General features: G+C 34.1%; 1 protein-coding gene and 1 non-coding gene across 3 annotated transcripts; both read right to left on the bottom strand.

The window, feature by feature from the left end:
* Positions 1-1,654: 1,654 nt before the first annotated feature.
* Positions 1,655-22,245, bottom strand: LOC123526538 (E3 ubiquitin-protein ligase TRIM33-like). Of its 2 annotated transcripts, XR_008366599.1 has the most exons (5): positions 21,034-22,245; positions 20,570-20,640; positions 7,398-7,478; positions 5,526-5,559; positions 1,655-2,049 (listed from the first exon to the last, which is right to left on the bottom strand). XR_008366599.1 is itself a non-coding variant. In XM_053520598.1 (4 exons), exons 1-4 carry the CDS (start codon positions 21,911-21,913, stop codon positions 11,689-11,691), a joined length of 1,155 nt encoding a protein of 384 aa, XP_053376573.1. In that variant the 5' UTR covers positions 21,914-22,245; the 3' UTR covers positions 8,383-11,688. The 2 variants fall into 2 exon arrangements, 1 of the variants encoding a protein (XP_053376573.1); XM_053520598.1 differs by lacking the exons at positions 1,655-2,049; positions 5,526-5,559; positions 7,398-7,478 and adding exons at positions 8,383-11,833; positions 14,548-14,606.
* Positions 22,246-26,935: 4,690 nt separating this feature from the next.
* Trnas-cga (transfer RNA serine (anticodon CGA)) lies at positions 26,936-27,007 on the bottom strand. The gene has a single exon. It is a non-coding gene; the product is annotated as a tRNA-Ser (tRNA).
* Between the last annotated feature and the right edge of the window lie 772 nt (positions 27,008-27,779).

The following is a 27,779-nucleotide window of genomic DNA, read 5'->3' as shown; positions in this document are numbered from 1 at the left end:
GTATAGCAGATTCTAAATGCTAAATGGTTGTGCTAAAATATATATCATTTCGATTCTTTTATGTCTATGGCAGCACTATTTCATGGCGCATGTTTGACATCAAATATTGAAAGCCTTCCTAATTAGTGTAACACCATCCTGTTATATCATTTCCTTTCTGAAATGTATTTTATTTAAAACAGAGATCAAATATAGCAACACTTTTTTTCGGCGCCTGCGTGGCGACGTTAATATTGCTGTGTTTAAATAAAACTACGAATTTTAGTTTAAACACTATTTATTGATTACCTTATTAACATATACACAATACAATATATATATAATAAAAACATGCTTTAGTAGAAAGCATTCAGCTTATTTAAAACTCTCTGCTGTACATATAATAATTCTCGATTATCTATAAATCTTATTCTTCCAAATTCAATTGTTGTTCCGTACCATTTAATATTTTACATTATGAAAATACAAGACATGTTTCACTCTAAAATTTCTCTGAATATACTCACATGTAAACATTAGTATTATTATGTGTAAAATTTAAATACATATAGTAAATACAAAATGTATTTCAATTATCATCTAACAGGCAAATGTAACATTGAACTGCAAGTTCATATAAATCTAAGATTTTTATTTCCAACTAGAAAACGTACAGCTAACGTATAGCAACAGAGTGATCTCTTCTGTTACAATTAATAAATCTGTACTTAATGTCATGGCACACTTAAAACAAAGAAAGGATCGTAGTATTGGATTTTCGTCCATTTCGTTCAAGATCGGATACTAGTATATAGTATTAACTTATAGCAATTGAGTATTTCCAGCGATTGCATTAGATTTGATCAATTCGAATAAAAGACGAAAACGGTTATGCTGTATTTGTTGAAAGAAAACTAGACTAAAATTCCAAGCATATTCATCTTTAAAACTTCTACATGCAAGGCAGACAAATAAAATATAAACTTGATCAAATTCGGTATATACAAAACGAAAACAAATCTTGCAATTGATACAGAATAAATCCAGAAAATGAATTTTATCGTTTTCCATCATTCACCGACAAGTAGCCATAAAGTCTATACACTGGCATGATTCCCTATTCAGTCATCGTGGCCTTTTTTGATACAAAATATCTTATACTGTTGTTTGACCATCATCACAATACACTGCCGTCCATACTGTTTGTTGAAATTTGAAGCACGCACTGCCAAATGAAAAAGATATTTCGAAGGCGTCTATGCGAGATGACATATCTTTCCGTGTAAGTTTGCTAAGACTATCCAACATTAGGTCCACTTATGGCCAGTAAAACGGTTCATATTATAATACTTAGAGTATACACCACGCCGTGTTCATAACTAAAAGCAATAGTGTGATAAAGATATATACAGAATTTAATTTTCAACTGATACATTTAAACTTGTGTTTTTGTTTCTTTATAATTGGGCAATACTTTTTGCCTGCATATCAAACCATGACAAACAGAATATACCCGACCCGTAATACAATGTATATTACATTTTACAGCCATATGCTTTGCACTTTTCTTTTAGAAAATAATCAACATTAGATGTCCATACATTCGGCTCGTTCCAGACTGCTTCATGACTTAAATGCGGTTTTTGCAAAAGGGTATATATATTATTTTGATGTATATATATATATATACACAGGTACTTTTAAATCTGTATATAACTGAAAATATATATTTATTTTGACTCCCATTAATGGGAAATCTAAACAAACGATATAAACCCAGAAGTAGTCTCTTGTTTTTAAATATTTTTGGTCCTGTTATACCAAATTTTAATCTTACTGCATTTATCAGTACACCAGTATTATGTGATACAAACGTAAATTCATGTAAATTAAATCGTTTCTTTTATATTATTCTCTGCTTAGCAATAATATCACATATGTCAGTAGTTGTCTATTTAATTACTCCTCTGGCATCTTGGCATCCAGTATAACTTTTACTTTTTCTCCTACAGAGTACATCCCAATAGCGAAGTATCGGCTTCCGTATAATGAATATAATCTGTCTCCAGTCTAAAGAAATATAAAAGGAAACATATATGACATAATCAATGAGTTAATCTTAAGTTATACACTAATAGTTTATCAAAGCAGACACGCACCATCATAAGTGACATGCTTTTGACGAAGTTTTAAAACTGTGACTATTTGGACGCATTCATTTGAATAACTACCCGATTTAGTACATAAATGAGCCATGCCATGAGAAAACTAACATAGTGGGTTTGCGACCAGCATGGATCCAGACCAGCCTGCGCATCCGCGCAGTCTGGTCAGGATCCATGCTGGTCGCAAAGCCACTATGTTGGTTTTCTCTTGGCGCGGCTCAAATAATGGTTTACATTTATACAACACTGTCAAAAGAACTCAAACAGTTAGGCGACTTAGTTAAGTCTTAATTCAATTCGCTTTACATTGAAAGAAGACACGATTGCTATGGCCATGATTTCGTTATATGAAGGACATTTTCTTTGTTATCTTTCTCTTGTTTGGTTCTGATTAAGAAATACATGGATATATATCAAATGATTAACAAAATTGTCAATACTTAGGTGATTTCATAATGACTGTGTTATTATGTATTGGCAGCCTCATGTTAAAAGGTAGTTTTTCTTAGAAAAAAGTAATTTCAAACTTTCATTTTTTGTACGATTCTTTTGCCATCACGTTATCATTAGCATTTTCTTATACAGTTCGAATATGCCTTTAACAAAAGTTAATTAGAATTACAGAAAAAGCTCTTGAGGCAATAACAACTTATTTTCATTAAAATTCATTTCTAGAAAATACTCACTATTAATACTGCGTACATTTCTAACTAAGATTTTGCTATTTTGACTGCATGGGTCCTGCCGGACCACTGATTTTGTTCAATTAGCTAAAATGTAATGAGTTTCAATTCAAATCATTTCAAGTATCTATTGGTTTAATGCATAAAAAAGCTTGGAGACGAGTTGTAAAATATATATGTAATGTCCTCGCCGTTACAGTAATTGCAAAACACTGATACAAACAGATATAAGTCATTTCGTCGTTAATACGGTAGTCGAAATACAATGTTATAGACTGATATAAGTCATGACGTCGCTTGTGCAGTAATCGCAATTACACTGTTATAAAAAGATGTAAGATATGCCGTCACTGGGACAGTAATCGTAATACACTGTTAGAGACAGATGTAAGTAATGTCGTCACTGGTTCAGTAGTCACACTATTACAAATAGAGATAACTCATGTCAACACTGATACAAAAATAGGAATACACTGTTAAAGACAGATATAGGTGATGACGTGTTATAAACGATAAAAGTCATGTCGTCACTGGTAAAATAATCGCTATACAATGTGATAGACAGATATATGTAATGCATAAGTAGTATACTGTTACAAACAGATATGTCATGTTGCCACTGGTACAGGTACCATAATGCACATACATTGTAATGTCTAATCGCAACCACTGTTACAAAGAGATATAAATGATGTCGTCACTTATACTGATATCGTAATACACCGTAACAAACAGATATAAGCGATGCTGTCACTGGTACAGTTATCGTAATACACTGTTACAAACTGATATATGTCATCTTGTCAATAGCACAGCTATCAAAGAAGAAATCTTAAACAATCAGATAGGAGAAGTGTTTCAAATGCTTAGAGAGTAATTAATAAAGTATTTAAATAACTATATTGACTGAAGCTTAGAAAGGAGAAACAATGTAAAACTTACTTAAAACTTATCTTAAGCAAATACATATTGTATGGTTTTGTACAGAAAAGTAAATGCTTTCACCATGAGGAGAATACTATCAAGCTAAGCGGTGCCGAGGTTTGCATTATTTCCCAAATGTTGACAAAACGAGTTTACTACTAACACAAAAAAAACCCAACCCAAAAACAAAACAAAAAAAGTAAAGAAATAATAAAATAATGTTCACGCGTTCATTTCACAAGTTAACGTTGAAAGTTTTTAATAGGAAAATATCTATTTTTTCGTATAATGATATGGTTCTAACCAGTTACTTTGTAAAACAACCAAAATAAATTTATTTTTTCGGAACTACATTTTATTTCCTTTCATACAACGCATTGTGATGAAATAAGATTAAGTTGACCTCAATTCGCTCTAGATCATACAAAGAAGGTACAATATAGTTTCAATTTTTAAAATCATTGCTAGTCATCATATATCAAAGTGTCACGACAATCCTTCTATAAATATATTGAAAGGGGTCTTAAGACACAAATATAAATTTCGAATTATCAAAGTAGTTCTTTTTTTTATAACATATAGATCTTACTTAACGTATTCACAAACATGATACAAATAACTTATTTCAAAACATTTTACAACTAGAAATAATCAGTCATTATCATATCAAACAAAAAATATTTAAACATATAGAAATCAGGCTGCTTGTTATGCTCTTTAAGTTTAAGTCTTGAAGTATTATGTAACAGAATAACTATCTATATGTTACACACTGGTTAACGTTTGGTAGATATCGTCAAGGATGTAGAGAATTGTCTTTGTAAGAATTAAAATAATAGATCTCCAAAAGCGATTTTCTCTTAAATAAAATCTATGTTCTTACGTTCAGATGCGTATTATTTTATCTTTTGGGCAACGCTCTCTTGATAAAATTCCTTCGTGTCACAACTCCAAACAATGATTTTATTTATCAAGTAGTCTATGCCATCGTGAATTACTACTGTTCAGGATTTAGAAAAAACAGGAATAGTATCATTTGGGCGAGTAGTAAAATATTCAAGCATCCAAACGTTGAACTGTGAAATTAGACGACAAACACTAAGAAGACCTTGTTAAATTTCATGCTAAAATGCTCATTGAAACATGACGACAAAATAATGTTAAAATTCGTCCATTCTGGGTAATTTTGTAAGACGGTGAATTTGTTATGATAAACGAATAATTGAAAAAACAGTAATTTTCAATTAAATCGTGCGTTTCCTAGATTGTGATTGCTTTCGGCAATTTGAAGTTTAACAAAAATGTGTTGTTTTCTTCTTTATTATTTGTCAATTCGTACAATAATAAGGTTGGTATCTTTAATGATTCAGTTTGAATATGTTAGTTTTATGTTTTCCAGACACAAATTTTCAAGATAACTTATATACTTATACAAGTGACTGTTTAGGTCATTTTTTGATAAAGCATGGTCTGTTATGTTTTACTTTTATATGTTAAACTTTTTATTCTTGCATGACATCAAAATTGTTCAAGTTCTAGTTACCATAAATGTATGACAAAAGGAAGAATGCCTTATAGATCTGCAACCAAAAACTGCAAACAAGAACTGAACGCACCCGAGTGAACCAAGTATATTACTTGACAGAATAATGTCAGAACATACATTGATTAATCAAATCACGACACAAATTGCTTAACTACTTCATAGCATGAATAAATATAAGCCTAAAAGAGATAAACTGTTTACATGCTCCACATCATAACAATTCCTTACCGTTCTTCCGTTCCTTGTAAACACAACCGTATACCTGTAATATTCAAAGGTACGTATGGAAATCTTATAAATTTGATCCGTAATTATTTTCAAATTATATATTCTGGTAGAAAAATGCCCCAATATTCGCGTACATTTTGTGTATTAAAGCCGAAGTAATTAGTTTTGTATAAATGCTGTCTCTAGACTTTCTGTAAGTATCGCTTATGATATCTTTAAGAAAAATGTATTAATTTCATTGTTAGTAGAAAGCGTTTGGATTAATACATTATAAACATATTATGATATCAAACCGTGAACACAGCAGTTGAACCTATTGTCTAAACGAATATGGAAGAACAATTTCATAACCTACAGCTGTTCATCGCGAACGTTTGTTGAACTATTTCATACATGACATGCGGCCGATTGGTTCGTCGGTACGAGCTCCAAATTCCCATACCATTTGCAAAAATATACTTACTTGATATTTGTATTAGTGGTAGGGGTGGGCCTGTTTGAGAAGTTAACATCCTATAATTCTCTCAAAAACATTAATCTTTCTCGGCAAATCTGGTGGTTTTGTGGATTAATCTAAGTTAAATCAACGATACAGTTTTAGCAATGCTGGCTGTGCTACGGTTCAAACCTTCTTAGTCAGCAACAGCTCTCTAAGGCATAAAACAGGTTTGCAACCTTATAAGATCGCTCCTGAGGTTTGGTGACATCTTATTCACTCAAACATTGTAAAAATGCAAAAAGAAGACATAATGTACAAATCAGTATTTGGCCCAGTATATAAATACTCGAACAATTCAAAATTTAACAAGTCGTAGGGCTCGAACCGGGTTCAAAACCCTTCATAATAATAATAATCTTATTTTCAACGTACGAACGCTACCCTGTCATTAGACCACTATATGCCATCCCAATGAGAAAAGGAAACCAATGTTTCTGACGCTGTAATTTCTATGTAGCGGAGTAACAATATTACTGGCACCCTTCTAAAGTTTAGAGTTTCAGTTTAATTTATTGTTTACTTTTACGAATCATTTTTTTTCTGATTGCTTGGCTGTTGAAATAAATAGTACATGTTATTACATGAGTGTCTTTTCATTAAACGAGTTGCATAAAATTATAAAACAAATTATATGCAACGACTTCAATAAATGCAATGTGGAAGGACACAGATATAATATTGTTTTTAATCATATGTCAGTTTTTGCTGCTGAAACATCGAAGTTTCTTAATTCTTCACCCATTGTAGATACAAGTAAATTCGACCAATACCTTTGTAACGTTAAACGTTAAAGCTTTATTACCTTTGAGTAAAACCAAATTTATTTCACTAGCACGACGTCATAGATATGATAAATATGGTCTCTTTTACAAATGTATATTATATGTGCATGATAATTATATGTATATGATTCATATGAATTAAATGTTACCACGCAAATCTTTAATGCAACTAATAAAAATAATGTGAATTGAATTTGTAGCTGCATGTCATCTACATACACGGGAGTAATAAACTGACATCATTCAATTTACGCGCATGGAAGTTACAATTTGTTATCTTTGTGAATGGAATTTTCATAAAAACGTTTGAAAATTGCAATAGGGCAAATTTATAATGGCGGATAATACTCTCCGTAGAAACACGTATTTTAGGATTTGTTTATAATTGCCCCACCTTTTAAGAAACACCCCTGCAACGACACGCAATATATTTTGATTTGTTCAATATGCTTTGAAAGATATTGAGGCAGTTGCGTTATTTATTAAAAAAAAATCGTATTTGATTCAACTATGATGTGTATGTTTATGCTACTTTATGAACCTAAATATCTGCAAATAGATACAATTAAAATAAAGTGTAAAATATCATACCCATATAATCTGCAACCTATTCTGTCACCAACACTGCATTTTCGTCCAAACTTTATCCCAGAACCACTTTCATCATACAACCTGAATATAAAGATTTAATAATAAAAGCAACAGAATATGTTAGTTCAATGTAGCAAAAGAAACTTTTAAACGAATACCACTAAACCAATAGTTTTGTTCCCGCTACGTGTATAGGAAAACTTGTCGTACTCAACATTGTCATATATCATGTATAAAAGACACATGAAACCATATCTTTAGGGCGTAGCTAAAGTACTACAGCAGGTATATTGTAATAATGTTAACCATATAGTGATGTACACAACAAATATCCTAGGTTAAAATCACTCGAGGATGACATATGACATTGATACTTGATCTCACGTACACTAGTGATAGTTTTAGCAAGAATCAAGGGAAAGGTGGTCGTGAATACTTAGTGTGCATTTGGTTATGATACTTAACATTTATTCTAACAAGAGGGCCAATGGCCCTATATCGCTCACCTGAATGATATTTGTATCTGTGGAAGTATATCATATGACATACGTATAAACAAACGGACTGGGAATAGAAATGCCTTTGTACTGCATTCTGTACCATTTACACAGTGGGGGAAATCTGAGTACTCATTAATTATGAAGGCAGTGGTGTCGAGTTAAAAATTATCTTCTACTTTCCCCCTTTGGTGTCTATGTTGTTCATTAGAACTGTGTGCTAAATTTTGAAAGATGAAAAGTATGTGTCACAGTTTTTCTGGGCTGTACAGCACAGTCACAATAAAGAGTAAAGCGTTCAGTGCCAATGTCAAAGATCATTTTATGTATTGCGGTCATTGCTAATGTCAAAGACCTATCTAAATTGTCAAATGTTCTTTTATTTTACCATATTATGCCTAAATACAGTGAGGCCCTTTCAGGGGCCATAACTCTGGAACCCATAAGGGGATCTGGCCAGTTCAATAAAGGAACCAAGATTTTATGGTGATACAAGTTGTGTGCCAGTTTGGTAAAAATCAAATCATAAATAAAGCTGCTACTTTGCAGACAAGGTCAAAATAGCTAATTTTGGCCCTTTCAGAGGCCATAACTCTGGAACCCATAAGGGGATCTGGCCAGTTCAAGAAAGGAACCGAGATCTTATGGTGATACAAGTTGTGTGCAAGTTTGGTTAAAATAAAATCATAAATGAAACCACTATCGTGCAGACAAGAAATTGTTGACGGACGCACGGACGCACGGACTGACGACGGACGACGGACGAAGGGTGATCACAAAAGCTCACCTTGTCACTATGTGACAGGTGAGCTAATAAAATAACTCTGGAACCTACGATTGGATCTGATTTGTCATGGAATCCAAGATTTATTGTTGTTGAAGATATTTGGAAGTTTGTATCAAATAAAACCATAAATGAAGTCTCTATATGGCTGCAAAAGCCAAAATAGCCAATTCTTGACCTTCAAGGGGCCATAACTATGGAACCCATGATGGAATCTGGCCAGTTCAAGACAGGAACCAAGATCTTGTGGTGATACAAGTTGTGTGCAAGTTTGGTTAAAATCAAATCATAAATGAAGTTGCTATTGTGCAGACAAGGTCAAAATAGCTAATTTTGGCCCTTTCAGGGGCCATAACTCTGGAACCCATTATGGGATCTAGCCGGTTCCACAAAGGAACTGAGATCTTATGGCAACACAAGTTTTGTGCAAGTTTTATTAAATTCAAATCATAAATGAAGCTGCTTTTGTGCAGACAAGGTCAAAATAGCTAATTCTGGCCATTTCAGGGGCCATAACTCTGGAACCCATAACGGAATCTAGCCAGTTCAAGAAAGGAATCAAGATCTTATAGTGATACAAGTTGTGTGCAAGTTTGGTTAAAATCAAATCATAAATGAAGCTGCTATTGTGCAGACAAGGTCAAAATAGCTAATTCTGGCCCTTTCAGGGGCCATAACTCTGGAACCCATAATGGGATCTGGCCAGTTCAATAAAGGAACCAAGATCTTATGGTGATACAAGTTGTGTGCCAGTTTGGTAAAAATCAAATTATAAATAAAGCTGCTATTGCACAGACAAGGTCAAAATAGCTGATTTTGGCCCTTTCAGGGGCCATAACTCTGGAACCCATAATGGGATCTGGCCAGTTCAAGAAAGGAACCGAGATCATATGGTGATACAAGTTGTGTGCAAGTTTGGTTAAAATAAAATCATAAATGAAACCACTATCGTGCAGACAAGAAATTGTTGACGGACGGACGGACGGACGCACGGACGCACGGACACACGACGGACGACGGACGAAGGGTGATCACAAAAGCTCACCTTGTCACTATGTGACAGGTGAGCTAACAACAGTGTTACTTCATGAATGATAGCATTCAGTCCTGACTCCGCAATCAAACATTTTTAGAATTTGCTTTAGTTAATTTGATCCAATATAAACTTAATAAAAATCAAGGCTTTACAATAAAGACGTTGAAAAGTGCACAAAATATCTTATCTACATGTTTTTTTTTTGTATTACTTATGAGGCTGTGTGATAAAATAATTTATATTTTATTTATATAGAAAACATAAATAGAAGATACACGGGTTCATGATTGTATCTCAGTAAGACTACTTACCTGTAATATATTTTGTTCGCAAAAACTGTTATAACACTACAATTGTCTGTCATTGAATGTGTCTTATTATACCACACATAAATTCCCAATACAATTTCACCATTGCATCATTGGTTTAACTATAATACTATATCATATTCTCTGTTGATTTAATACCGCTAAAGCAAACTGTGTTTATTTTGGTTTTCTGCGCATGAGTTTTTATTTTTCATATCTCCTTTTGGATATGATACATTTGCATTGAGTTAAAGACTGCAACAATTAAATTTGACTAGGCGCTTAATGCTATTTACTTGCAAAAAGGTTATCTATTGACAGAAAAGATTATCACAAAACAAATTAAAAAATAAAAGTATTACAGCAAAGTCGGAGTGTGACCTCCGGTCAATAACGGAAAAGAAGATCCTTCCTGTGTTATGTCTTTAGCCTTTAGCCTGCTGCCGGCAAGTGATTCTGCCTTTGCGACCAGTGCAGACCAAGATCAGCCTGCACATCCGTGCAGTCTGATCATGGTCTGCACTGTTCGCTATTCAGTCAGTAAATTTTCAGTGAACACCCCTTCAAATAATACATGGTACTGTCCTAATTGAAAGATGGACCAGTCCATTATAGAAATTTAGCAGGGTAAAGGTTGGTTAACTGGTAATATTCTACTTTTCATTGATTATATCAATAATAACTCATTTAACCCAGCATGTGGAATTTCCAATAAGTGTTTAGTCCCTTATATAATTTCGGTATCAAATTAAAAATGACATTCCTCAAAGTGTGAAATGATAATTGCACACCTCTTCAAATATGAAGATGCCTTGTTCGATATTCCTACATCATGCTGTAAACATTGTTACATATCACATTTTTCCGAAAAGAAATATGAATATAATGTAATAAAGGAAAGAATGTGATACGGATAGATAACAAAAAAAAAAGAAAGACGGTCACTGTTTGTCACACATGCGATGTGATATTCTATGGAAAAAAACGCACAAACTGTGTTCTGTAATATTACAAAGAAAGCGATTTACACAAATAACTAACCAAGAACCGTATCTTCTAGTCACACAGGCGATGTGATATGTTGCAAAATAAAACTTTAATATGGCAATGAAAGAAAAACGTACAAACTGTAATCTGTAATATTACAAAGAAAGCGATATTGACAGATAACCAAACAAGGACCTAACTTCTAGTTACAATGTTAATTTGAAAGTTGCAAAATCAAATTTAATACATTTCTCTCTGAAACATTGTTCAAATTGTGTTCGTTTAAAATAGACAGAAGGTGATAAAGACATACAAATAAAAGGGAATATCCGAATATACAAACCTCTACTGTATATCTTTTCCTTAAGTTCAAGTTAAATATAGAATCAATAGCATTGTAATTATAAATCACATGTGTATTGTAAATGCATTTACATTATGTACATACAAACGTTAATCTAATATTTCTGCAGTTGGTATCATGTTTTATCTAAACAGTAGTATCAAAATTCATTTTTCTGTTAAAGTGTACAACAGTCAGGCTTGATGAAGTTGTTACAAAAGTATTTTGTCATTGCTTCATCGTATTTTAAGTAGTCAAAACTAAACACACAATTATATTGAAACGGAGAAAAAAAACGTTATACACTTGTCCTAAAAATATGAAAATCAACATCTTTCAAATTATATGACATAACAATATGTTCTTACCAATAGTGCCACGTTGGCCCAAGCTTAATATTTCTATTTCAAAGTATTGTTGAGAATTTGCGCGTTCCTTGTCGACAAACAGCCCAACATCACCACTTCCATTATCCACGTAACTGCAAAGTGTCATCATAGCGTTTAGGTCACAATTTGTGTTTGTACTAATCCCCAATGATAACGTGATTCCCGCACAAACGCGAGGACGTATCCATTTCATGATAACTGATAAACTCACAAGTCATATTATTTGACAAGTGAACTTTAGTATTTGTTTTATTTCAAGTGTACAAAAAGTATACTACAAAATTACTCAGTAATAAATAGATTGATGTCTGACATTAGAACTAGAACCTACTGTATAGAATTAAGATTACAGATATTGATGAAACTTTCCTGTATTTCTTGATAACAAATTATTACCAGTTTGGATATTTAATATTCTGAAGGATTATTTGAAGGATTTACTGAAATTTGTGGATTTAAAAAGTTATCTTTGAAGAGAGGAATTATAATTTTTGGATATTCTAAAGTTACTTTTGAACTGTGTGAAACATTGTGGAATTTATTCTGATTTGATTTAAGTTTGACCTGGACAGGATTTAGACTATTTACACATATTATTGGAATTACGGCTCTTTGACATTTTTAAAGGTATTTGTATTATTGCTTAAATTCATGAATAAAATTTTGTTATAGTCAATAGTTGCTGGTTTGTCTTTCTGTTACTTTTATTTACTGTAACAAGAGATTGTTACCCTCTGAAGTAACATAACAAAAACTGCATTGTGCTGCTTTGAAGGGTGTAAGAAATTGTTATCGGTTGAATAGTTTCAATTTGCGTATGAATATATGGAAGTGCAGGATTTTTTTCCTTCTATGATAGCGGCCGTTAAAAGGCCCCTTCCTTCCCCTCAAAAAATTATCTTAAATCATATAGATTCCCCCAAAAATTGACTTTACATCTGTTTTTTTATTCCCCTTTGCCAAAAAAAACGAGATATATTTCCCCAAAATCACAGGCCTGGGCCCCTTCCCCTCCTGGTAACAAGAGCGCCGCCAAGCGGGGCAATATACGCCCGAAAGGTTACATCAGAGGATGGGAGTAAAATTAAAAGAACTTGACTGTTGAAGCCCAAAGGACAGGAACAACAAAAAGAAGAAATTCCAAAAAATAATAATAATAATAATTTAAGTCAACAAAAAAATTCTTACCAGGTAAAGTTATGTCAAAATACATCTAAAAATTGGATGTACCATCCATGTTGTACTACAGAAAAGTGGTATCGGGTTTTCCCTACTGCCAATAATAAAAAGTTTCAAAATAAACTATTTATAGTAACAAAAAAGGGGAGTAATTCAAAAAAAAATTATTGTAAGAGAACAAAAAGGGATCTGCCAAATAAAAACAAGAGTACTGCAATGCAAAGCAATATACACAAAGCAAAAACATATATGACCTTTGACCCCTAAGTGTGACCTTGACCTTGAAGCGAGTCATCCAAAACATGCACTCTGCACGTCGCCTTAGTGTGGTGAACATTTGTGCCAAGTTTCTTTGAAATCCTTCAAGCAGTTCAAGAGTTACAGAGCGGACACAGCAAAGTCATATATGACCTTTCAATCCTAAGTGTGACCTTGACCTTGAAGCTAGTCATCCGAAACAAGCGCTCTACACGTCGTCTCAGTGTGGTGAACATTTGTGCCAAGTTTCTTTGAAATCCTTCAGGCAGTTCAAGAGTTACAGAGCGGACACGAAACACACTCATATGACCTTTGACCCCTAAGTGTGACCTTGACCTTGAAATGAGACATCCAAAACATACGCTCTGCACGTCATCTCAGTGTGGTGAACATTTGTGTCAAGTTTCTTTGAAATCATTCAAGGGGTTCAAGAGTTACAGAGCGGACACGAAATTGCTAACTGACGGACGGACAGACTGACACCGGGATCATAACATAATACGTCCCTTCGGTCATATAAAAAACATTGAGTGTTTAAAGTTTGGACATTATCCCATTTGATCCACTTTTCGCATGAAGACACGATGAATGGTAACAACTGTGATAAATCGAGGATACTGACCACTTAAGGGATCCGCGTTGAAGTCAAGGAGGCAGTAAACATTTTTCAGTTGTTATCGTCGAATTGGTCTTACAAATAGGAAGCAATTTTAGGATTGAAGTGCACATTTGTACGTTAAAATAATGATAATTTCTAGAATTGAAGTTTCAGTGGTAAGAACTGAGTTTCGGTCATTGATAAAAAATTAGTTGCGTAGCCGTGATCTTAATATTATGACGTAGTGACTTGCAGATGCGAATACATGCCTTCGTTGAGCTAATTTAAAGCGGAGTTGTCATCTTAGCAGGGGCCTTAGGAAACTTGGAATAGTGAAAAAGGTACGGATGGCACATACATTTTAGCTTATTTTCCGATTTTACAGTGGTACCGGAGTATGAAACAGAATATCAGTTGGTGCTATCGTTTGCAGGGAATTTTCTGCAGCGATTTGAAAATTGGCAAATAAAGCGTTTTTTTCTCATCAGATTTCGCGACTGGGTGAGCACAAAACTCATGTCTTGTAAAGATAAAAACTAAATATTAGACATGTATTGCAGATGCTTTGTAATGATAGACATACAGTCGTGTTAATATTGCAATATATTTATTTCAGGTGTGTGGTTACAGACTTTGTCTTTCAAGTTGACTTATTGAAAGTCAAGCAGGCGCCTACAGTCCGAGAAGCTTGTTATACTGTGTGGAAAACATTTTTAACTTAACTTTTCTTGACATATTCTAAACGTCTATATCTTCTTATCTAAGATTTACCTGAGATATTCTCCATCAACAGCAATGTTTCTGCAAATCAGTTGTCTGTCCAGCAAGGGCTGTAAATAATTACACAGACATAAACTCCCAAAGCAATCCCATTCTTTGTATCTAATGTGTAAAGTGTATACATATAGAAGGATAATTCAAGTATTGAAGGATATTTAACAGAAATATCACTGGAAAATGTATGCAGTCTACATCGTAACAGAAATATTTCATAGACCCTCTTTACTCAAAGGAAGACAAATATAAATTGTTGCGTTAAGTACAGTTTATCAATCTTAATTATTCTAAATTAATGAAAAAGTAATCTATCAATGGTACCTGCAAAACATAACAGCACAGTAATGTGTTCAACAGTCCTTAACTTGTTCCCAATTTTCAATATTTTTGTCGCTTGACGCATATACTTTTATATAGACAACAGATTCATTTTTCGTTCCTCAACATGTTTCCCTTTGTGAAATGTACCTAAGTTTCAAAAGGTCGTCTTTTGATAAATTTCACTACAGAAAAGGGCGCATTTCCCCCTCCTTCAAGGGCATGTCTAGATTTGATCATTACATATTTTTTTTCTTCTCAAATCACTGATTACTGCCCAAATAAAGGGTCTGCTTAAATTATACTGTAAAACATGTAATTATGCCTACTTTTATCCATGCCCTGAAATAAAAATTACATGGTTTGCAGGAGATTAAATATTTTAGCGAAGCTGTTTTCAATTTTCCTAAATACTTTGCCAGGACAATTCTACTCCGGCTCAAATAACTATTTCAGGAAATGACCCCGTATTTTTTCAGACTGTGAATACTATTGGTGTGACTATGCATATATCTAAAATTTGTATTACCTAACATTTTAGTTGCTTTTATTTTTAGCAAAGGTGCCTCAACTGCGTTAGCAGCTATTGTAACATTGTACAATTTTGAACACTTGAATCTTGTATATACGTAAAACCACCGCATTATCAAGTTGGGTCCTTACCAGAAATTTATTTATTTATTTTGTTGGGTATAACGTCGCACCGACACAATTATAGGTCATATGGCGACTTTCCAGCTTTGATGGTGGAGGAAGACCCCAGTTGCCCCTCCGTGCACTATTTCATCACGAGCGAGCAATTGGCAGAACCAACGACCTTCCATAAGCCAGCTGGATGGCTTCCTCACATATAGAATTCAACGCCCCGAGTGAGGCTCGAACCCACATCGATGAGAGGCAAGTGATTTGAAGTCAGCAACCTTAATCACTCGGCCACGGAGCTCCCCTAACCCTTACCAGAAAGGTCATTGGGTATTCTTACCAACATAAACATACTAAGCAAGCAACCGGCTTAAATGAAGTGAGGTTTTAAAATTATTCATGGTTGCCTAAAATCATGTTGTCATCATACTATTATATTTCTAAAAATTGTTTGTGACAATGTCATAATGACATTATGGCCCCTCTGTATAAAGCAAAATGTCTCAGGGAAACAACGTTATTCTAGCATTCATCAAAATGGGAGTCATTATGTTTCTATGGCAACGTAAAACCAAATGGAAGATATAACTGATCGTTAGATATTTACTTCAATTTAACAGTTTTTCTTGACTCAGAAAAAATTCTACTTTTTGAAACAAAAACAAATGAAAACGTCATACTTTACTATTATGACGCACTGTTTGTAAACTGTTTTGAAAAATGCTAAGTCAAGAAAACGAAATGTCTGAGTCGGGAATCGAACCCAGGCTGCCCAACAGTCTTGACCAATACATTAGAGAGGTACTTAACGATCTTCTAGATAGAGCTTAATTATGAAGGCGATTTATCTTTGGTACAATAACTTTTAGTGTATCCCAAAGGCCAGTCTCAGGTTAAGTTTTATGTTTAGGTCAGCTTTTCTCCTAAACTATCAAAAGCTATTGCTTTAAAACTTGCAACACTTATTCACCATCAATAGCTGACAATGTATAGCAAGAAACATAACTCCATCCTGCTTTTTGCAAGTATTATGGCCCCTTTTGGACTTAGAAAATATCAGATTTCTTGGTTAAGTTTTGTGTTAAGATCAGCCATTTTCCTAAACTATCAAAGCTGTTGCTTTAAAACTTAAAACACGTGTTCAACATCAAAAGCTAACTCAGTACATCAAGAAGCATAACTCCATCCTGCTTTTTGCAAGATTTATGGCCCCTTTTGGACTTAGAAAATATCATAAACTAGAAATGTGTCTATGGGACACAGATGCCCCCAACACATGACAATAAAATGACCAATTATTTCCTAGTTCAGAGGCCGTAACTCCTACAATACTGAATGAATCCGGACGCGAAACCCCAGATGCACAACTGCACATGCTGACCAACTTTCCTGTAAACTTTGGTAACTCTAGGTCAAACACTTTTGGAGCTACGTGCAACACAATATTAAAATGACCAATTTTTAACTAAGTCAGGGGCCATAACTCCTACAAGACTTAATGAATCTGGACACGAAACCCCAGGTGCACAACTGCACAATGCTGACCAACATTCCTGTAAACTTTGGGGACTCTAGGTCAAATACTTTTGGAGCTAGGCGCGACACAACACTAAAATGACCAATGTTTACAAAGTCAGGGTCCATAACTCCTACACGACTGAATGAATTCGGACACAAAACCCCAGGTGCACAACTACACATGCTGTCCAACATTCTTGTAATGTTTTATGACTCTACGTCAAATACTTTTGGAGCTAGGCGCGACACAACATTCTCGGAAGGACGGACAAGGGCAAATCTATATGCCCCCCACAAAGGTGGGGGCATAAAAACACACGGGTAGGACAATATTTCTATTATACAGAGACAACAAAAGAAGCGTGTGCATCCGCAAAACGGTGCCCTTGCTAAACAATGTTTTAAAAAAGCAGACACTAGCATATTGTTATACCCCAACTAAATAGAGATTTTCAACTTACTTCGACGCGGACTGCGGACAGCGGACTGCGTACTTACAGTAGGGGTTTCCTCAAAATATTTAAAGGTTCGCAAGAAAAAAGATACCTATGGTATATATGTTTCTTTTACCTATATGTGTAGTTATTTTTGCCTTCTCAGTTAGTGTATTGTGATATAATTATCTGCTAATACAATACATACGTTTGAAAATATATGGATAGTAAACAGGCTACATTTAACTCTCGTAATCGCAATTTTCAGATGTCATACTCTATTATTTTTAGTTCATGTCACATTTAAACGAGTCGGCTACATAAATGTCTACATGTAGGATGCCTCTAGATTCAGCCTAATACCGGTACTCTGTCGCATTATACTTGCCTTTAACATGTTCTTCTAATATCCGTATGCTTTAACATTTTGTTTTGATATGGAGACATTTCTTTTGCGCGACGCTAACGACTTCGAACCCCCAGTGCAACGATAATACTTCATCTTAATATGTTCATGCATTAAAAAAGTCAACTTGAAACGTGGATTTGAAGATAACGGCGATTCCTATATAAAAAAAACAGTTTGGGTTTAATTTGTGTCCGTCCATACGGTTCCTAGACTTGTATTTCCTAGCAACAACATAAGAAAAAAACAGTACAAAATATTATTGTGAAAAAGAAAAGATACATTTTGAATAAAACAAACGTCCGTTTAATTTTTGTTGCATAGTATAAATACCGTGTTCTCGCAGACTTCTGTACTGAAAAAGTCACTGTTTTTCATTAATTTTGATAACTGTAGAATGTTACATAAAATCATGAGAAGTTTAATGAAATATCTTAAATGATTTAGTTCAACACTTTGTCAAAACATACGGGAAGCATGTTTGAAAATTAAAAAGAAAGAATATCCTCTTCATATTAACATGATCTGATATCAGATTTTGAAAAATGATCTTGATTACTGAGATCACGCCAAGACTGAATTCCTGAGCTTCTGTTTTCAAAACATTTTGGGTCTCAGTTGAGTTTGATAATGAAACATTGTCATTGATATCAATATTGCATGTTAAAATTTAAGATTTAAATTCATGATTATTTTCAAGTGGCTATTCAGTATGGATTGTCAGTCTCAACGTGAATCTAGGGAGAGGACAACCTTAAGCTTATAAAGCTTCCTGTCCAGTCCTTTATTATATATTTGTTATCATGCTGTAAAAATATTGCAAAATAAAATATGTATAAACCAACGAGAATCTAATCTTTAAGTACCATCAAAACTAGCTGTCATCTTTTCAATCTAAAACCCAGCTGAGACCGATAATTGTTTTGGAAGAAAGGGCCTGAGAAGCGTCCAAGGTCAAAATTCCGATCATAATTCAAAAATGTTTTATGGCCAGTAAATGCATAGAATTGTCAACGAGATTATATTTTTGAATTTGTCAACTCCTATGACGCCATTTGAGCAATTCTGTGTGGTCATCTGATACAACAAGCTTTGAAGTCGAGACTAGCCTTTTATCATTATTTACAAAGCCTTTTTAGTCGAACACATGCAAAAAAAGGGGTATGTTTAGATACTTGTCTTCAGGGAACTTGAACAAAGACGTAAACTCATGAAAACTCAAGGTCTATATTGGTTTAAAAATTCGTTATGTAGCCATCACGTATATCATGGTAGGGTGACCGGGAATACTGAATGAATTCAGTATCGTATAAAACTGAATTTGTAGGGTTTGAAATGGTTAAGAATATAATAATACCACGCGCGCCATATTTTTACCGCGATGCATTACAATGTCACGCATCGTACCGTGCATATTCAAAATTGTGCGTCGCACAATAGCATTTCAGCGTCGCGCGTGCTATAATACGAAAGCGCATGCTCCATATACACTTAATACATTTTTGATACCAAAAATATTGTTGTGATCCTCTACCGTAAGGGTCGGTGAACCTCTTGCGGCGCAGGGGAAGAGTGTCTTTCTCCTCACCAGAAGGTCATTGGCTCAAATTCTGGTTTATAGGGTATGTTGATCGTTGAATCAACAGCTGTTTTCACTGCTAGCAACTACTAGCTAGAACCTCACGAAATTGACAGCAAGCATATAAATAAATTGCAGCACTTCAAATAAAAAAAAAGGTTTGCGATACAGATCCTCTAGCTACTTGTTCATAAATACGGTAGTCGAAAGATTTGAAATATACATTAATCAAAAAGCGATATAAAAGGTAAAAGGGTGAAAAAAATTTAAAATGCCCCCATACTGTTAAGAAAATATATTGGTAATTCATATACAATAAAACGGATATTGATAAATCTTATAGCTGTCTTTTCTCAGACATTTTAAATGAAAACAGTATTACGGCATTAGAACCGGATGCTAAATATGCAACTGTTCAGTTATACATATACAGTTTGAGAAAACCCCTATAGTTAGTCCGTAGTCCGTGATCCGCAGTACGCGTCGAAGTAAGCTGAAAATCTCTATTAGGAGATACTAAATCCTTACAAAGAAATACTAAGTTGGTTTTATTCGACGAAAGTGATACTAAGACGGTTCCATACCAATTTAAATTGACCTCAGTCATTAAAAATGCTGTTTGGTTTTGGAAACATTTTATTTTTTCTGAACTGATTTCTTTTTATCTGAAGAGCTATATTTTTTTATTAAAAATCGACTTGTTCTTCCGCTCTTCTTTGACATATTTTTCTAACTCTTTATGTAAATGCAGAGCAATAGTTGTCCACCGGCTTAGTATTCAAACATGAAACTAAGATAATTCAAATTGTCAAATTAGAATAATGTAATTGTGTAACAACTGCTGAATATTTTTAAACAAAAGTTTGGCTTGGTATGTGTAGGTGGTTATGTTAAAAATCATGACAGGAATCTAATCAAATTGCTGTTTCATCGACAAAATCCATACGTTCATCTGAAAAAGTGTTTGTAAGTTTTTTATACATTTGAATTCTGCTACATCTATACTTCTGGTCTTAATTTCAAAACTGGAAGCCAAATACATTTAAAAAATGAGCTCCTCTGCTGTAAAGCGTGCGATTGTACAATAATAAAAACACATTTGAGAAAAAATGAACTCACCTGGGATTTCCTGGGCACGGGGCCTTGAGCTAGCGGGGTTCCTTTCTTTGGTCTGATTTCTCCTTTTACATCTTAAAAAGATAATCCTAAATTAATCGTAAATCAACATTTAAAATACAATGTATTGTATTGGAAAACGTGTCTTTTAAGTAATCTGAGTATATATAACAAACTACAAATTATTAATCAACTAACTGGATTAACTTCACTATATATTTACAACTTCAAACTATTTTGGAAATTGGGTCACTGATATAATTACTTGTTTTAACAAAATCAATAGATAAAAAGGTCGAACTACTGTTAAGATATATATCATAGATTAAACATTCAGTTTATTTTATTTAAAAAGGCGATATATTAAATTGTTTAATTTTTACCAGTGCAGATATTTCTATATTGATTAATATAATAACTTAAAGTTAAAGGATAATTTATTCTATTGAATAATGAAGAATAAATACCCGTTTCATTCCTCCCCTTGATTTTTTGTATACTTCCAAGTTGTTTACCATCTTTTACGGAATGCTCTAGGTTGTTATTACGTTGGAACTCGTAAATTTCAATTTTGTTTTTGTCCTGCATGCTGTCAAGTTGTTCTCGAAGTTGATTCAGTTTAGGTTTTTGTAAAACTGAACTTACAAAGAGCTTTAGAGGTTGATCAGTCTGTGACTCGAAAATTTCAGTCAAGCGAGATATTTCAATCATCAAATCTTCATTTTCCTTTTCTAACTCATCCATACTCTTCATGTCCGTCGCCTTAATATTTTGTCCTTGCTTTAATATGGCATTTGTCAGTTTATCGACATGTAAAATCATTTCTTCTTTGAACATGTTTACATCATTGAGGAACTTTTCATTGATATCTTGAGCTAATTTCTTGTTTTTCTTAATAGAGGATGAAATTTCTTTCGCTTCCCTGAGATACTTGTCGGCTCCTTGGATCAGCGTTTTGAACTCCTGGCTGCCTTTGAACACTCTCGCCTTGTCATGAATGTACTCGACTTTGCAGGTTTTATGTTCAAGAATCATACATTCACCGCAGCCAACTTGCTCGTGTTGAAAGCAATAAAACTTTATCATTTCACTGAAGTGCTGATCGCATTTCTCTAAATCTTCGGCCTGTTCTTTCGTTACAACTGTCTCGTCAAAGTTGGCCAATGTATGTCCACGATTTAGCTTCCATATTCTATGTGTATCAAAACAAGGTTTACATATGTGCTCCTCACACCCACTACAAAAGCCATCAGCGCGCGTGGATAATTCACGTTCTTCACAAGGCTTACACATTTCTGTTTTACAAAATACTTTCCTCCCTGATACCTCCATATTTAAACCATTCATGTTGAAAGATATATCGTAATCTATAAAGTCCGAGTTAAGCGGCTACTTCCTTGACTGGTGCGTTTACAGCAAGAGAGCAGGGAAGCGAAACTGAAAGTACATCAGTTTAATATTTGTATAACTTGACTGAACTTGATTTATTTTGCATGTATAAATGCAGTTTATTGTCGCTAACATTCCATTAATGCGACTGTGTATTAAATGTATCAAATATTAAATGATATCAAATCAATAGACTTTCAGATTAATAACGAGCATAATTAAAATATACTTTTCTTTCTCTGAAACAAAGTGATCTGTATAGACCACTTACATCGTTCATTTAAACTATTCGTTTGACGAAGATCGACTATAAATATTTAGCATAACACTCACTATAAGTACCGCACAGTGTTATGGCGTTTTCATTTTTAGCAACATGTAAATAAACCATCAGTACTTAGCATTGTCTTTTAAAACAAAATATATTGAAGGTAAGATCAATAGTTGGCTTGATGGCGCAGTAGATTGAGTGGATAGACATAATAATTTTGTAGTGATAGTTTTGATGGTTCGAACCTTGCATCCGTCATTTTTTATTTTATTTTGCATTTAATTTATATACTTTGTGTAAGTTTGTTTGTCTCTAATTTCCAATTTATTCACGAAAGCCTAAAAAACTTTAGATCATATTAAAGATGAAGCGTATTTAAACATGATTACGTGATAACAGTGACATAATATATAAGCTGGTGAACAAGTTAGTATTAGATTAACAAGTTTGTGTTGTCTTCGTTGAATCGTATTGAAAAAAAAAACGAAATTAAGTACAGTTTTTAAATACTACGGAATCGAACTCCCGACGAAAAAGTATAAGACGGATACCAATACCGCTCGGCCAACGAGGAATTACTATCTGCAGCGTAAACGTTGTGTATTGACTTAAATTTTTGCTATAGTTTTGTTTGTTTACATTTCAAAGCGCCTTATTACTATGCGATACCTATACAAAGAATTAAAGTTACTATTTTCAAGAGAAATCCGAAAAAAACAGTAAGTGGGCATTGTAGCTAGTCTACAGATCATCGGTCGGGCAGTAAACATATGATACAGGGAAGAATGTGTAATTTGAAGCTGAGTTTATGATTTATCTCTTATGTTTAGGTTATAGGAATAAGGTCAGTACTTCGGTCCCTGGTGTAGTCGAAAGAAGTCCAAGGCAAATAGATATGTTTTTGTTTTTAGCGCATTTTCATGTGTTTAAATCATATATGTTCATTGCTAGAATGCAAATTGCATGAAATAAGACGGGTTTCATGTTTAAACTCCAACGATGGCAAGTTTTTCAAATCGTAAACGAAAGTTGGAGTTTATTGTGCGGACGAGAGCAAAGATGCTTCTTTTGGGGGTCGGGGGTGGGGTAGCAAACCACCACTGACTGGCATCTGTGTAGTAACTATTTAACCGTCTGTATTTGTTTCTATTTTTCCGTCAATTTAAGATAGAAATTTCATGAAAATTAGGTATAGAAAGAAGTTATGTTCTATAAAGGTGCGTACTGTGGTCGTTTTTATATGAAACAATGACTTATTTAGATAAGTGGCCTTTAGCTTTAGAAAGGGATCAGGTGTTCTTTCGGGACATTTACGCTGAAATAGGAGGACCATTAGTATCGTGATTTAAGCATAACCAAAACATGTGTTTTCCGTGTTGATTTCTTCTGATTTTACCTTTGCCTGCCTGAGTCAAATGGAGCACGAAAAACATTTTACTCTGCATTCTTAAACACGTAACATTGCTAACGTTCAAATTAAAACATATACACATGTATGCACAAAAATCTAAGTATGATTATTTCTGGCTGTTTCATTTATCAAGACATTGATTATTGAAAAATAAAACATTCTGAACTTTCTTCGAATTGATAACACATAAGAAAACAAATATTTATGCTTTCTATTGAAACTTCTCTTCAATGTTTAGCTACAAAAGGACCATGTATGGTAAGGGGTATTTTGGGCCCCCGATCCAATTTTGTTTTTAAATGCATCATTACATTATAAAATATGTCTATTTTCTTGATTTAGTTGCCAAATATCTGAATAAAGTCAGTATTTAAAAAAACTGATTTATATATACATGCGTCCAAGTGTGTGAATATTTGGTTTATGAGGGGGTATGCTTAAAAAAGTGCCATACTGAAGTTATTATTTACTTAAATTAGAACTTTACCTGATCATTCATTGCTAATACAGTGTGCAATTCATTTTGACAATAATTACAACTATTACTCAATTCATAGATTTGCGCGTTTCTGGTTGGCTGCTTCAGCACACGTGACCAACTTTCATTTCTCAATGAAGCTATCACGTATTCATTAGATCTAATTAATATGCAAATGAGTCGTTTGCCGGCGTCCATGACGAAGAAATTAATGCGCGTAACACAGGTACTCCTAATGCTTGCATTTCAGTAAAAAGGTTGCTTTTTTTTTCAAATAGGAAACAAATGGAAGAAGTTTTTATTGTTGTAATTATAAGAATTGAATGTATTTTTCTGCGGTTCATCGATGTGTGAACTGTCAGGAAATTTACATCTAATTTTTACATAAACACCTTCGCTGTTTATGCAAATTAGGTGTAAACTTCCTGACAGTTCATACATCGATGAACCGCAGAAAAATACCATTCAATTCTTAATTTAATACCCATTATAATACTTGAAGAAAAAAATATAAAGGGAGATAACTCTTCTTTTACTCAAAACAGCTGAAAAGTAAGGTAAAAATTGTATTTTCTCATTTTTCCAAAATAAAGAAACACCGAGAAATGTTTATTGTTTTATATCTATTTTATCTTAGTTTGTGAGTTTAGAACTTGTCATGGTTACAAATCTAATGACTTGTTACCATGGTAACAGAAAAAGCATCCATTATTTCTCCCCAAATACTCAAGTTTGGTTTGAGATATTAAAAAGAAACTTCTATAGGTAAACTATAGTAAACTATAATAAGACAAATGTGTTGGTGTCATATGGAGTCTGTCTAAAATAAAAACAAGAGGACCATATTGGTTCTAGATTGCTCACCTGAAATACGATTGAAAGTACCCTCCAAAACGACCTTAAAACACTCGAAAAGTGTCAGCTGGAATTGGATATGGAATTCAATTCTTCCAAGTGTCAAGTTATCCGCGTCAAAAGAAGGAAATATCCTATTCCCTCACAATACCACCTGCATAATACATTACGAGGGTTCAACGCAATAAGGGCGTAACTACATTTTTGAAAACTTTACAAGAGAAGAAAAAAACTACTTTGTTTTCTTCTGTGTTCAGTCACATACAAATTTACCAAAGTTTTTCACTTAATATTAGACATGTTATATGAAACATTAAACAACATGAATGAAATTTGACAAAATAACAGTATATTTTAAAATATTTGACTTAAGCCCTTATTGCATGATTTTTCATGTAAATCTGGAGTAATTTTATATGCAAGATGGGCGTAAGTGGACTTACGCCTTTATTGCAGGAAATTTTCTGTTGAAGTTGGTAAAATTATGTCATGCAACAAGGTAGTATGTACAAAAAAGTAAATACAACTACAGCATACTAGCACTTTATACTCATTTTAAATGAAACATTTAAGAACATAATTGAAACTGAAGAATGTAACAGCCTATTTTAAAGTATCAGACTTAACAGCAAGATTTTTTCATGTAAATCCGGGGAGATTGTATTTGCAAAATGGGCAAAAGTGTTCTTTTGCAGTAAAATTTCGATTAAAGTTTCTGGTGAATTTAATATTTTTTTCACGTAAAATGGTATTACTATACAACAGAATAGAATCATAAAAAATAATTTATGTCTGCATTTTCTTTAATTAAACTTAATATTACACATCTCATTTTTTTTCCTCCAGACCTGAATGAATATCTTTCTATTTGGCACTATAATAAAGGGAAAACAACAACAACAAAAAAACTTTAAAATAGCAAATCGGTATATAGGGAGTCTATCAAATATCAAATAGGACAAATGAAATCTGTCAGTCACTCTATTTCTTAAATTTCAGTCTTGCAAGCTTTATCAAAGACAAATGACATTAATTGTATATCTGACAAAATGAAAACACCACAAAATACAGGACATGACACACAGGAGATGGCCTCAGTTACCACAGCACAGTAACAGCATCTTTGCTGCATGTTATAACATGGCAATTTTCCTTGCCTATTAATTAATAAACTGAAACGGGGAGCGGTAGTCTAGTGGATAAGGTGTCAACCGCTCATTCAGGGGGTTGTGGGTTTCAGCCCCACTGGGGTCACAACCATGACCTCTCATATGACACCAGTATTGGATTTTCCAGAAGCAGACACAAGAGTGGTTCCAAACTGAAAACAAGATGTGTGTATAAAGGTCACAGGTGCCCCCACCTCCTGTCACTGTACATAATTATTATTATTATATCAGATTTATATAGCGCCCTTTTCATGATCAATTTCACGTTCAAAGGCGCTTTACATAGTTCCAGTGCAGCCACACAGGGCGCATAATTCGTCCTCTACTAGTACAGACACAGAGCGATCTGACCAGAGGGACAGAGTGAGACAAAGCCCCTACGACAGAGAGATTTGAAATCAGATACAGGCTTGTCCGGCTAACTTAGCCTAGCTCATTGCGAATAGACAGCCTGGTTCTTTAACGTGCCCAGTGTATGGCACTGATACACGCAAGGATTGCCTGGGTTCCTGACCAGTACACCTCTAGTTGGTGGTGTGTGTGTGTGTGTGTTCGGGTTTAACGTCTTTTTCAACAATTTTTCAGTCATATAAACGACGGTGTCTACTTGTAGCAGTGAGCACAATGCCCAACTTTATAGTGCTGCCTCACTGGAATATCACGCCGTAGACACGTGGCATGATACCCCACCCAGTCACATTATACTGACACCGGGCTGACCAGTCCTAGCATTATCCCCTTAATGCTGAGCGCCAAGCGAGAAAGCTGCTAGTACCATTTTTTTACGTCTTTGGTATGACACGGCCGGGGATCGAACCCACGACCTCCCGCACTCGAAGCGGACGCTCTACCACTAAGCTACCGAGGCGGTCTAGTTGGGTGGGAAACACTGAAAAGCATTTCTGAAAATTCCAGAGTAGCTGCCCAAGATCGAACCCCCGACCTCAGAATTGGAAGGCCAGTGTGCAAACCATTGGGCTATCCGTCCACCTATACATCATGGTTTCATGACTCTGGGTGAAATATCTTAGATACATGCAACACAATTATGATAAATGTTTCACCACTTTATATAATGTGTATTTTTCGCTAAGTCAAAGACCATAACTCCTGACTGGCTGAATGAAATCCCAAACAGAACACCCAAATGTACAAGTTCACATGTTATAACAATCCCCTGATGTTTTCTGACTCTAATTCAAATACTTCTTGAGATACAGGCAACACAAACTTGTTTGCACGTATGCATTTGTTTTTACTTAATCAAGGCCCATAACACTAGTATGACCAAAAGAAATCCTGAATGAAACCTTAGGTGCACAAATTTCCATGCTGAATAATATTCATCCTCTTTGACCCGTGGTCAAATACGTTTTAAGATAAAGTGTGACACAAACTTTTATATTCATTTTATGCATATTTTTTATTAAGTGAAGGGCCATAACTCTGGTCTGGCTGAATAAAATTACAAACAAAACCCAAGGGGGCAGGCACAGAACTTCTGAATAATAATCCTGTAATGTTTCATAATCTCTAATGTCAAATACTTTCTGAGTTACTGTTATATGACACAGACTTAAAATAAAATGTTGGTCAGCTGTGAGAGATCCAAATTAAAATACTAGCTAGGTGCACAATTT

The sequence above is a fragment of the Mercenaria mercenaria genome, chromosome 1, assembly GCF_021730395.1.
Source record: "Mercenaria mercenaria strain notata chromosome 1, MADL_Memer_1, whole genome shotgun sequence".
NCBI classification, from domain to species: Eukaryota; Metazoa; Mollusca; class Bivalvia; order Venerida; family Veneridae; genus Mercenaria; species Mercenaria mercenaria.
This window is presented reverse-complemented; position numbering and strand designations above follow the sequence as displayed.